General features: G+C 35.7%; 1 protein-coding gene across 4 annotated transcripts in view; it reads right to left on the bottom strand.

Annotated features, from left to right (window-relative positions):
- Nucleotides 1–13,162, bottom strand: part of SALL3 (spalt like transcription factor 3) — a 26,340-nt gene extending 13,178 nt beyond the window's left edge. For all 4 annotated transcript variants that reach the window (XR_010917909.1, XM_067537527.1, XM_067537526.1 and 1 more), the window contains exon 1: nt 12,979–13,162. Coding sequence is in view for 3 of the 4 variants with exons in the window: in XM_067537527.1 (XP_067393628.1) it covers nt 12,979–13,057 (79 nt within the window). In the remaining variant the exon portion in view is untranslated. The remainder of the gene's footprint in view (nt 1–12,978) is intronic.
- Nucleotides 13,163–13,232: the final 70 nt, after the last annotated feature.

Genomic DNA, 13,232 nt, shown 5'->3' with positions numbered 1-13,232 from the left:
TTACTATATGCAAAGTTTCATTTTAAATACAGATGTATATACGTTAACAATGTGCTGAGAAAACTTGCCAAGGAATGCAGAACTTGTATTATGAAACAGAAATATTTAAGGAAAAGAATTTTTAGTAAAAGAAAATAAAAGGAAAAATTAATTCTTGAGATTGCTCTAGTTACTTTTGCAAAATGTTAATTATTTTCCTCAATTTTTTGTTTATGTTTTATTCTGAATGTTAAATATCACATGTCACTTTTGGCATAATTCTGGGCCAGGTCTTGCAGTTTTTACTGAGGCAAAACTCCCTCCAGATTTTAATAGGGAGTTTCACCTGCAAATGGGCTGGAAGCTTGGGTACTATGTATTTATTCCCAGATTCCTAGATATAATTTTAAAAATAATTGTAGGTATAAAATTGTAGCTTTTAAAAAAGTGTAAAATATAAATGTGTGTAAATTGTTTTTTTAAAACCTTTTTTGTTAAAATTCAGTTTAAATATAATGTCTCTCTCTATATATACATAGAATTGCATTTTATTATGAGGAAATATTACAGATTTTTTAAAAAATAAATACATTATATACACAAAGTTTCATTGTTTCTACCACCTAAAAGCAAAACATTTATTTGAGCACTAATGATTATTTTGCTTACTTATTTTTCTTTTGGAAAAAAATCATCTGAATAAAACACAACTAACTATAACCCTATTAGTCAGGGCTTTTCACCCAACAGTGAGGCTTATACATTAGTTAAGTTTAGGAGTATAATACTTAGCTATCTCTAAACATCAACCAGCGAACATACATACAAAATGACATTTTATGAATTAATTTAACATTTTATTATAAAAATATCAATATGAAACATGACAGCATGATTCACTGTGGAAAAGGGGTGGAAATTTTATTGCCAGAGGTGTTCTAAAATCCTATACTATTAAAATAAACATATTTTAAAAGTTATTCTTACAAAAGCCTACTTCCAATGTAATTTTAGAAAGCAAGCTCTTGGCTTTTTGGAAAGTGAAAGCGCATAGAGTAAAAGAAAAGCAGAGCATTCCAGTGTTCTTGTTTTACATTCACATTCTAGTAGCACTTTTCTCTGGAGTCTCTCAGAACAAGACAATTCAAACAAATCTTTATTTACATTGCAGATTTACATTTTTACAGTCTTGGAGCCTGATCCTGTAGCCTTACTCAGTGCCCTCTGAGGTCTATGGGAGTGTTGCCTGACTAAGGATTGCAGGATTGAGTCCTTTGTGAGTTTTTAATTTGTGTAGTTTTCCGGTGCTCATCTCCAAACACACTGAAAGTTTGGGCAGAGGTTTCCCCCCTTCCCTCTCTCTCTCTTTTTTTTTTTTTGGCAGGGTGGGATACTTATTAACAGCATCTAACCTGCTTATTTCCCTTCCTGCCCTCTTAACTAAATATTGCTAATTCTTTCCAATATGGATATCTTCCTCTGGACAAACCTTGCACAACAGATTTAAGTAATTTGTGATGGATATTAGCAACATAACCATTCAAATATGGCAGTTCTCTAATCTAGAATGAACTGCTCAAATAAGAACCATGTAATTATTTCAGACAAGGTACAATAATCATTAAATCCAAATTTGAAAGTGTTCTCATTATTTCAAAACATATTTTATTTCTAAATTAAAGACAGTCTTGTGATTTAGATATGTGATAACTAAGAGATATAGGTAGATGAACTTTCAGCAGATGCCTAAGCCACTGCACACATTATTACCAGATACTATCAACATGGATCTCTATAATACATCAATATTATAACCAGCCTGCTACACTAATGCATAACTCAAGAAAAGCAACGTTTTACATTTTGTAAGTGACCCCTCAACTTAAAATATGAAATGTAATAAAATACTATTATAGCCATTTCTCAGGCCATTGGAGCCCAATCTTGCTCCCACTAAAAATGACGGCAAGCCTCCCACTGACTTCAGTAGGTTTTGGCCCTGAAAGACAGGGAATCTGCATCTCTGCCTTTCAGATTCCCCTCCAATAAAAAAACAGTAATGTAAAAATCAGGAATACTTTTGAAACTAAAGATATACTCATCTTTTTTAAAAATTAAGTGATTTTCCAAAATAATATTTTAAGAAGGCAGTGTAGAAAGTAGTTTTGGAGTTTAAAATAACTCTAAAATGCACCCATACAAAGAACCTCACCAACATCTTCCTTTCCCAAAGCTTCACTTTCTATACTGGCAAGGAAGCAGATGTCATTAATTGTAGGAAACATTAATCTGACATACAGACATTATTTATTGACTGTACAACACCTTCTGTGTGTGCTGAGATGCTTTATAGAATTATAGGCTAAGAACCCAATTCTGCAAGCCCTTACTTGTGTGAGTAACCCTTACTCATGCAAGGAATTCCACTGAAGTAAATTGGGTTAGGTATGTAAGTAACAGCTTTTAAGATCTGCTCCCATATAGACATTTTGAAAAAGAACCATGTCAATGAAAATGATGAGTTCTAAATATTCTTGAAAAAAATGTAATAAAGCAGCCACTGGAATGAAAGGTATTCTGATATATTTTGCACTTAGTTTCCTACACCATTTTCAATTCTAATTATTAGTTTTAAAAAAAGCAAAAGAAAAAAGTGCCATTTTGTGCCACTGATTTTTAAACATAACTCCCCGCTGATTTCAATGCAGACTTCTGTTGAAAAGTAGATTATACCGTGTTGCCCATATGTATCAGATATTGTATATTTTGCTGTCTGATAAAATTCTAGCATCATATTTATATATATTGGATAGAGAGAATTCTTCTCATTATTTTATCATGTTCCAGGCTGTTCAACCTTTTTAATCTATCATAGTTTTAAGACAAGAAGTTATTTTTTATATTAGTCTGGATTTACACTGCTCTTGGATTACTTTAAATCATTTCCCATTTACTTTATGTTTTACAGTTTGCCTTCACTCTTCCATGTCCTAAAATAAAAGTGATTTAATTTAATTAAATAGTGCAGTGTTTTATCATTTGTATTTATGTTGAAAATAATGATTATTTCAATTATATAGTGAAAGTGCTACTATAATAAAGTTTTACATAAGACTTTTTTTTTTTAATTAATAGAGTAGCTGCTTAATCTTGTAGATATTGGGCTAAATCCTGTAGTTCTTACTGAAGCAACGGGAGTTGAATATGAATTTTGCTTAAGTTCGGACTTCAGGGTTTGAGCCGCTAACCTCTACATTATTTGATTTTTTCATTAGTAATTCAACAACTAACAGTTAGCTGAAGCTGCTAACAGTAAAGGGATGCAAAATAAATTTACAGTACATAAAGGTTACTATATGAAAACTGGTGAAAATGTATAGCAAACACATCCACAAAGACATTTCGGCCAGATCTTAAGCTGGTGCAAATATCACTGTAGCTGCATTGATTTCAACAGATGGATGCCCATGTGCACCAGGTGAGGATCCAGCCCTTTGTTTGAATTTGTGCATGTTAATTTATTTGAAGATGTTTTGAGGAAGTCATTTTGTCATTGTAATATCTTGCGCTACTTGTGTGCTCTATTGGCACTATTTGGGAGGTACAAAGTCTTGATGTGGAGAGAAATTTACTTTGCTAGTGTCATTAACTGTACACATCAAATGCTGTTCATGCTTCAAGCATAGCTACATATATGGAATACAATGTCAATCTTCTTTCTTGTAGTCTGAGAAAAAGAGAGGTTGGGGAAATGGCTTAAATGGTACAGTGACTCCTTCAGTTAACATGAGGAAATGTGTAAAGTTAGGAAAAAACTGGCACAGCTATGAACCCTATGCATAGATACATAGAGTTTGTAGACAGCAGGACGTTCTCTTATGTGCTACCGGAAAGCTAAAGTTTTTTCAATACATGTGAGAGAAAAGATAACAAATGGATGTTTCAGAGATACTAAATGCCATTTACTGCTATGAAATGGGTTTAAATAAAGTTTTCATTCTAGTAAGAATAACTACTAAATATATGCTGACTGTTAGCTAAATGCCATTTTTCTTGGGATGAACTGTTTTACAATATGAAAGAAGCCAAAACTGTTTCACTATGTTTCAGTTTTGTTCCTCTTTTGTTTTTATTATTATTTTTAAAAAATCACTTCTAGTTTTGCATATAAATGACTTGTAAAGCACCTTTTCAATTATATTAGATAAGGGTCCTTACAATCTGTAGTAATGTTCTCTGGCAATGCAATGTTTTACTATACATTTTTTATTCCAGTGGCAACATAAAAGCCTTAAATTGTGTGTTTCATAATTGTATATACTTTCACAACAGAATTAGATAAAACAATGAAAGTAATAGAAAATGCTCTTTTTTTCTCTCTAGGATTAGTATTCTTTCAAATGTGAATGTGTTATGTAAAGTTTTATAACCAAAGAAATGTATTGTGAAAGGTCCAAGAAATTTGTCAAACAAAACATTTTCTAAAACTTTTCAGATCACATGCAATGTTAAAAATAATGGCAATGAAAAAGCTGCAAAATCTCTTATTTGTGAATCAGGTACAGTTACAGAGAGTTTAATAACAACAATTCTTTAATTGTTTTAAAAAGTATATGCATTTCTAATGTATGAAGTTAAAACTAGCAATCATTTTTGTGAAGCAGCATATGAACTATAAAGAAGTTTCAGCAAAAGGCATATTACCCTTCCCCCTCCTGGAATGTTACATCAGTTAAAGATAAAAATGTCCTCTAATCACAAATCTGGACGTAGAAAGCTCTCACATGCAAATCTAATAGTAATTTCAAAGAGCAGCTCTTAGCAGTTTTGTTTTTAGCAAAAGATCTTATAAATATGCTTCCCAATTACTGAAGATTGGTGAAATAGAGTTGGACAAATATTTATAATTCATTTTGTCAGTCTGGGCAAACATTTTTTCAAACAATTTTTATTTGTTAAAAAAATATAAAAACAAATAAAATTTTATTTTCTTCCAAAAATATTAACTTTCCCATGAGCCAGTAACCTTATAATTTATTGATCCTTGAGAACAATATTACTACTTTTTGTTCTAGCTTTATCTCTTAAAATGTACAAAGCATTTAAAAAGTTTTCTTAAATTGTTAGAAGACATTTATTTTCTTGCAAATTAATTCTTTTTAACTCTTTATGATAGCCTTGAATCCCATAAAGAAAGATGAATTATCACATACTGAGCCCAAGCTGTGAAACAGGAGGAGACAAATAGAGACCCCTACTGTGTTTAACAATGGAGAAGAAATTCCAGGCTCAATAGAAAAATTTTCTGTCCTTTTTCACAGATCACAAAAGCTGTTAATATGGATTTGAACAGTGGAGGGCACTCTTGCTATGCAAAAACTTGTATTGACCTGGCACACACAGCTTGATCTATTCAGTGGCCTAAATCTCAGAATTTGTTAAGTAACAGCCACCTGTGGCACAGTCACTAACTGTCTTCTGTTTAAAACATTTGCGGTTTCTAATTGTGCAGCGGTATCTAAAACACTAGCGCTGTTATGTATTCATGCAGATGTGGAAGGAATGCAACATTCACAATTTATTCCAAATATCTGTGCAAGATATTGTACCAAATAACAAGATGTTTGTTATGTTTTCAAGACCATATACAATAAGCTATTCAGTTGGTTGTTCTAACGTTACATATAGAATATATATTTGTATAATTAAATATACATGAACAAGCTAATTTTTTTGAAACACAATAAGGTTTTTTTTTATTAGGAATCCTTACAATTTCAAGGTTGATAATTAACATAGCAAGTTCTGAAACAGAAAGTACAAAATCAAATAAGGATAACGAATGAAATAAAACACCAGGCTTTTACATAATTTCCTCGTCTCAGAAAGTTGATGGTTAACTAAGTCTTAAACTACATACACGTAATTTTAGACTTGCCTAACTCTGCAAAACAAAACAGGCCAATGTCTGAACAAACACTGAAAGAATGGCAAGTCTGTGTTTATAGGACCACAAATATGAGAAGCCAATTACGAGCCCAATCCTGCAAAGGCTTATGCACAAGAGGAATGAACACACAAACATTTAAGTCAATGAGACTACTTCTGTGAGTAAAAGTTACTCACGTGCACAAGCATCTGTAGGATCAAACTCTAAGTAATTCATTGCTAATTATGTAGCTCAGTCACTTTGCTCATTTACCATTCTCTATACTGCAGTGTTGTGTTGGATAACTAAAGCTGCATAAAAAGCTAAACAAAACGATTATTACTAGTCATCTACAGTTTATGAAATGTATTACATAGATATAAAAATCACAAAATGGAATTACCAAATAGAGCCATTTGGAGGGCCCTCTTGAAATAGTGAATAATAATGCTGCTTTGATTAATTGAAACAAAAGTGCTGTGGCACCTGCAGGGTTAATTAAGCAGTTCAAGATGCAAGGCAGCACAAAAGGAAATCTTTTTCCTTCTTTAAGAACTGTAAACACTTGTCCTGAACTAGATGGGTGTTTGATAAGTTGTACAGCATGTAGCAAACTCACAGGGATCTCTAGTTAACACTCAAATTCAGTGTTAACACTTAACAGAACAGTGGTAAGCCGTGCTGCCAAGGTCAACTGCACAGATGTACTAATTGTATTATGAGCTTGACATCTAGTGGCCACCCCTGGCAGGGCAAAGCAGGCAAAGGTTAAATCAGCAAGCCTTGTTAAAGCACTTCTAACTACCCACCCTCAGGGAGAGTCCTTCGGAAGCTTGTTGGCACTCAGTGCAATCCCACCTTTTCACTGAGACCAAACAGACTTTCTATAGTACACTGGACACTAATACACAGAAAATACAAAAGGGACTTGAACACAAAAATGTAACCGGTTTAAGTGTGGATTGAAAAAGACAGGCATATGTTGTAAAATATGTAGAAGTTCTACTGACATTGTCAGAGGTGTTATTTATTAGTATATTTTCCAACCATGGAGAGTTTTGATTTTTTGGGGGGAGGAGAGAGAAGACACAACAGTAACAACTGAGAAAATTAGGGGAAAAAATCTGTTTTAAATCTTGTGTGTATGTATTCCTATTGTGTATAGTAAATTAGAACAAAACAAAAACCTTGAGTCCAGTGTCCTTTTGCTCAGTTATTCTAAATAATTATTTTAAAACTTCACTAGTTTATGTTTTCCTTAATTCATGCATGACATGATTTTTCTAGCTTTTCGAATTTCCAATATTCCAAGCCCCACCCAAAGGAAACCATCTCTAACAGCACGACACTTAAACATGACCCAAAAATACATTATAGTTTAAATCCTGCTCAATTTATTCATGGAAAACTCCTATTAAATTCAGCGGGAGGTTTTGGGAGGGTAAAGCAAGCAGGATTTTGGCCCTCTACGCTGAAATGGACTATTTAACAAAAATGTACAATTATAACTAGATTTAACAATACTTCTCCTGAAAAGTTTATAGAAAATGACTCTCAGCTTACAGATGAAATATTTCAGTTGAAGTGTTAAATAGATGCTTTATTTTGTATAAAATAGGTCAGAACTGAACTATTTTAACATCATACCAGACCTGTTTTATTATCAGCAAAACTGACTGACTCACCTCCTGAGTAATGGATAGTCTACAGATTATGCTTTTCCCAGTTTGGCAATCAGTCAACAAATCATATAGGGAAAAAACAAAATAAACCCCGCTCCTAAAAATCTTCCAGGACTTAAACTGTTTTTTAAAAGTAGAATTTATGGACATTTGTTGGAATTTTTTCTTTTTTCTTAAAAATTCTTATTTAAAAAGAAACTTGAATACTAGTTTCTATAATGATTTTTTTCAAATATTTTGAAAAGTACAAGTTATTATCAACATTTACATTTAATTTTACATTAGTAACATTTACACTGTTACATAGTAACATTTACATTTACATTAGTATCCTGCTGATATTTATTATACAGAAGTCAGAGTAACACCTTTGAAGATTTCCCAAAGAAAAGAAAATATTCATATGACCACCTCAAGATCAATGCTAAAATTTATTTGAGATTAGCAGCACAAAACAAAATCTGACCCACTTTTCCCTTCTTTCTCTATCATCTTGCATACAACAATCAACTTGTTGAGAAATTCCTGATGCTAATCCATACATTTTTCTCTTGCTGACTTTGAAGAGAATCAAAATGATCTTATGATCTAAATTTATATGACACTAAATTTGTATATGAAGTATGTACAAGAATTCCAAAAGAATTTAAGCAAATAATATTACTTGTCCTTTCCCATTATAGTGGCAGATAATCCGCAATTAATCAGCAATACTTCCGTTTTTCCTTAAAATATCATTTTTCAAAATAAATAACAATCTTTGGTGTAGTTGCTTCGAAAAGAGTGTTTGCAAAATCATAGGAGTTTCATGTAAACTGACAACTTACTGTCACCTTTCATGTTCTAGAGAAAAAATTATTCTGTGTTTCTAAATTATATGAAGTAACCTCTGGGCTTTGTTTTTGGTTTTGGGTTGTTTATTTTTTGTATTTTTAATGTAGATAAATTCTTATCCTTGTAGGATGTGTGTTTAATGTATATATACAAATATATCAAATAGATTTTTTTAAAGAAAATTGATTACACTGAACTGGTGTCATTATAGATATATTTTTTAATTTCAAAAGAACACTGTATGAGTTCAGCTAGTAAATGTTAAAATATATAGAATGTAATTCTGGTTCACCAGCATTAAAAAATTCATGCATTAGAACATATTCCACATTTCGCAAATGTAAAAGAAGACTTTAATGTAATTATGTCCAGTGTTTTTAAAAAACAAGATGTTAGGTTGCAAAATCATATTCAAAGATTGCCATTACTTAGTTCCTTTAAGGTATTCCTTTCCCCTCAAAACAAACAATAATACATCTCAGCCATTATCTTAGAATGAAAACAGTCCAAAGCGTCAATTGTCATAGTTACTTAGTAGAACTTTACTACAGCAACACTGGAATCATTTTTATAACATTACAAAAACTTTGTTTAATTATTCCTACTTTAAAAACGCTAAACTCATGCTCTTCAGATAATAAGATGAATTAATCTGAGTAAAAATGCACTTAATATTTCTCTTTTCTTTAGAACATAATTTTTAATTGCCTGTAATCTGTTGATTTAAGAAAAACATTGCTACTAGAAATTTAAAACACTAATATCTTAAATTATTTTTTCTCACAAAGGAAGAGCATATTTTGTGTTTGATATCAACAACAGTTTTTTCAATTCTTGTCACTCTTTGTAAATGATTTCCATCATTTTCTTTCAATATGGCATCCTTAAAATGTTGTGAGAAGAAATATCTTTTTGTTCTTTATTCTACAATATATCTGGTTAAGCAATCTATCATTATTAGTTGTTTCCAAACATTTCTTTTCCAATTTATAAAAGGCATATTTTAGCTTTCCACATTAAAAAAATCATGATTTTCTGAATGTAAATTTGTAGCTCATGACATTGTCAATTATCTTCAGATTTCAAACACCTTCTCACCAGACTACCCATACTGAGACTGTTCTGTTGTTTGAACTCAACTGCATTATGCTGTCGTCCAAACTGACTTCAGAAATTATTTACTACAATTCTAAAGCGTCCATTGTAACATTGCCACCTAAGTTGACTGGCCTCCATATAACTTTAAATACAGCCTACTGTTTATCTTCCATTCTGTTTTCCAAACTGTCAGGTTTCTTTTGGCTGCTGTTCAATTTTAATTATAAGTAGTATGTCTAAAGTATATTCACTTAATATATTTCACTTAATGAAAATATACTTTGATAATGATATTAAAAATATACTTACATTAAATAAATAAGCTTCTTTAACTTAATATTGGGTTATCAATCATTTCTATCACAGTGTAAAAAATGTGTAAAAGGGTACAGATAAAAGAATAATCACTTTGTTTGCTTTTAACGCCCCCCCCCCCCCCAAAAAACTACAAAATGACTCCTCCTCTGTTCTGTCCTGGACAGACTATTTTTGGCCTGTTGCAAAATATGTTCAGGAACTGTGGCAATATCTTGATTACAACTGTGAATGGAAATGAAAAGCACTGACTTGAAAGACCTGTTTTAATTCTAAGATCCTTGCGCATCTAAATATATTTGACCCTTTAAATTGTTTTAAAAGTAGCAATATTTGTACTTTGTATTATAACGTGTAAATGATTTACACTACACTAATGTGCACTACAGATCCTTCAACTTGTTTACACTACTGAGTTCACCGTGTTCACATTTCTGAAATGAAAGTGAAAAACCAATAACACTGCTCCAGCTTTTTTATTGTTAATTATGAGGGGTTTCATTCCATTAATTTAAATATGTTTTAATAAAAGGGGACACAGCACATTTTGATAACAGCCTTCTGAGGCTGAGAAGTATTTACATTGTTGCATTTTAGGGCTGCTGTGAAAGCCGATTTTGAGCTATTCAGGGACCACAATAATAACGCTTTAAAATTCCTCACTGGGATGCAATGTAGTCCTTTTGATGGAAAGACTGTCTTTCTCATTCGGCAGAAATAAATCCATTCATTTGATCATGTAGTCATTGAGGGCAATACAAAACAAACCAAGTGTGAGAAATTCTATGTGATGAAGTAAACAAAACAAAACAAAAAAAATATATTTCCATGACAAAAAGATTCTTTGTCCTTAATCTACCCACCATATGCAAGCGTTTCTTTTTAGCATATCTCCTGTTCTAATCTCGGGTGACATGGCTACATAGATAAGACTCACAAAACAAAGCAAAACAAAAATAGTTTAACAATTTTCTTCAATATATTAACTCACCAGAAGTGACATAATGAAGTAATGCATGTTTTCCCCCTGTGCTGAAATAGATGCTGCACATTTAAAAGTTTGTAAATGAGAAATTCTTAAACCAAGAACCCTCCCAACATACACTGTGTTTAATTAATCTTGTTTCCACCATGACAAATAATAATTCTTATCTATTTGCTTCAATTTAATTTGTGTACACTGTCACTGCTATGCTTAAACAAAAGTAAAATAAAAATACACAATGTTTTGTTCTTCAGGTGTGACAGAAAGAAGCATTTCCTTGCATGTTTCTTATTGTCAGTATCTAAAAGGCTTTTCCAGAAGCGGTAACAGCCCCTTCTCCTTCCTTCCCCGGACTCTGGAGACCAACCCTTCCTGCCACCCCCCAAAAATACCCTGGGAAGGAGAAAAAGGTAGTGGTATTCCTTGGTTTGAAGATTTGCCTATCTGAAATATGTTTTAACCTCATGAAGTGCATTCATACTACCCTAAGCTTCAAGGATGCGAAGTTCTGATACAATAGTCAAAATCCTCCTTAGACTCCAACTTTCATGCCTCCCTCTCTCTCCTCTCCCCCCCTCCCCCCAAAGGCAATTTGTAAGTAGAGTAATTCCAGTTTTGAAGCACAACAAGGATAAAGCGCTGTGATTTTTGCATATTGTTTGTTGCTGTTTTGGTAAAATAAAGGAGTGAGGGAGGGAGTGTCTCACTTACTGGTTATGCAAGAAACCAAAAAAAGATAAACTGTGGAAGAAGAAAAAGAAAACTTTCCAGTGTGAAGCCTTCAACCTAACCAAGGAAAAGTGAGGATGGGTTGGTTGTAGGACGCCTTTGCAAATTTTACTTCTGATCAGCACAGTTAATTCTCTGTTTTAAAAGCCTACAGCCCCATTTTCAAAATGTTATTGCAGAGGTGGGGAAAAGGGATCATTGCAACCCGGACACACTGGGCAATCTAACAATATTAAACCAGGCATATGTGCCCGTGGGGGGTGCCGGGGGGGGGGGGGGGGGGTCATGGCGGATGGGTGGGAAAAATAAACCTTCCCCATTCCATGTGGCTGTTGTGAAAGATGATGGTGGTGGCAGTGATCGCTTGTAGTCAGTAAGGCTAATATTAACCCGAGAAGAGCCCAGAGCAACTGAAGGGGAGCAAAGATAGCAGGGAGGGGAAAGCACAAGGAGCTCCCAGGCTCCTCGAGACAAACTCCGCTCCCCCAGCACCCAACTTCCCCAACCCAGCTATGACACTGTCCCCTACCCCTAGGGGCTGTATTACCCTTCCCTCCTGTTCCCCAAAGCCCCCTTCTGCCTGGGGAGGGGGAGTCAGAGGTGCAGGATGGAAGGCAAAGCCTTCCCACCTAGAACCACTTTTCACTTGCAATCTGGATCGGGGGGGGGGGGGGAGGGGGAGCGCGGGCACTGTGGCAACCGGGAGCCCCTCGCAGCCCCGCCGCTTTGAGGAGGGCGCTGAGCGCGCTGGCCCGGTTTGTCGAGAGCGCCGGGCTGCGACCGGAGCACGAGCCCCCTTTGGACTCGGCGCACCCTCGCTCAGCCCGGCGGAGCTGCACTGCGCGGCTCTTCCTTCCCGCAGCCCCCCCGGCCCAGCTGCAGCAGAACCCCGGCGGCAGCTGACTGAGCAGCTCCCAACTTTCCAGCTAGGACTGGATAGGGCAGAGGGGCGGGGGGGGGGGAGGAGGGAGGCAGCGTTTCTTCGGCCGAAACTACGCCTGGGCGCGAGGGAGGGCAAATAAACACAGCTGGGGAAGGGGGAGGAGAGCTCGCCTCCTGGGTGCCAACCCCTCTGCCTCCTCGCGCAGCTCCCACAGTCCGGGTCAACCCAGAGGACTCACACACACACGCCCCCCCGCCAGCTCCCCACACACACCAAATCCAGCGATCATGAAAGCGCCCGCCAGGGCCAGCGCAGGGCATTGATGGGAGGGATGGTTTCCTGCGGGGGGGGGGGGGGGGAGACTTGGCTGAACTGTTAACTTTTCTTTTCCCGCTGTCTCTCTTCCCCTCGGCCCGAGCGGCTTCTAGTTCCCTCTCCCCGCAGGAAGGGGAATGATCCGTGGCTCAAAATAAATACATAAATCCTGCCCCCCCCCCCCCGCCATCACAGACCCACAGAGCCAGAGACACACAGAGCCCCTTACCGTGCTCAGAAACTACCTCCGCCTGCAGCTCCTCGTCCGACTTGAGATGCTGGGGCTTCGCTTGCTTGCGACGAGACATGCTGCTAACTGCGGCTTCTGGATCCTGCTTTTTGCAGAGGCATCAGCGGGAGGGGGCAGCCGGAGGGAGGGGGCTGGAAATAATTGATCGCAAAAGAAAAAGTCGAGTTGGTGGCGGAGGAGAGCGGGGGGGGGGGCGCGACCCACACAAACAAAAAGAGGCGAGCGAGCAGGGG

The sequence above is a fragment of the Emydura macquarii genome, unplaced genomic scaffold (genome assembly GCF_026122565.2).
Source record: "Emydura macquarii macquarii isolate MOO-44397 ecotype Brisbane River unplaced genomic scaffold, CSIRO-AGI_Emac_v2 contig_431, whole genome shotgun sequence".
NCBI classification, from domain to species: Eukaryota; Metazoa; Chordata; order Testudines; family Chelidae; genus Emydura; species Emydura macquarii.
The sequence above is the reverse complement of the archived record's forward strand: the minus strand, read 5'-3'. Positions and strand labels throughout refer to the sequence as shown.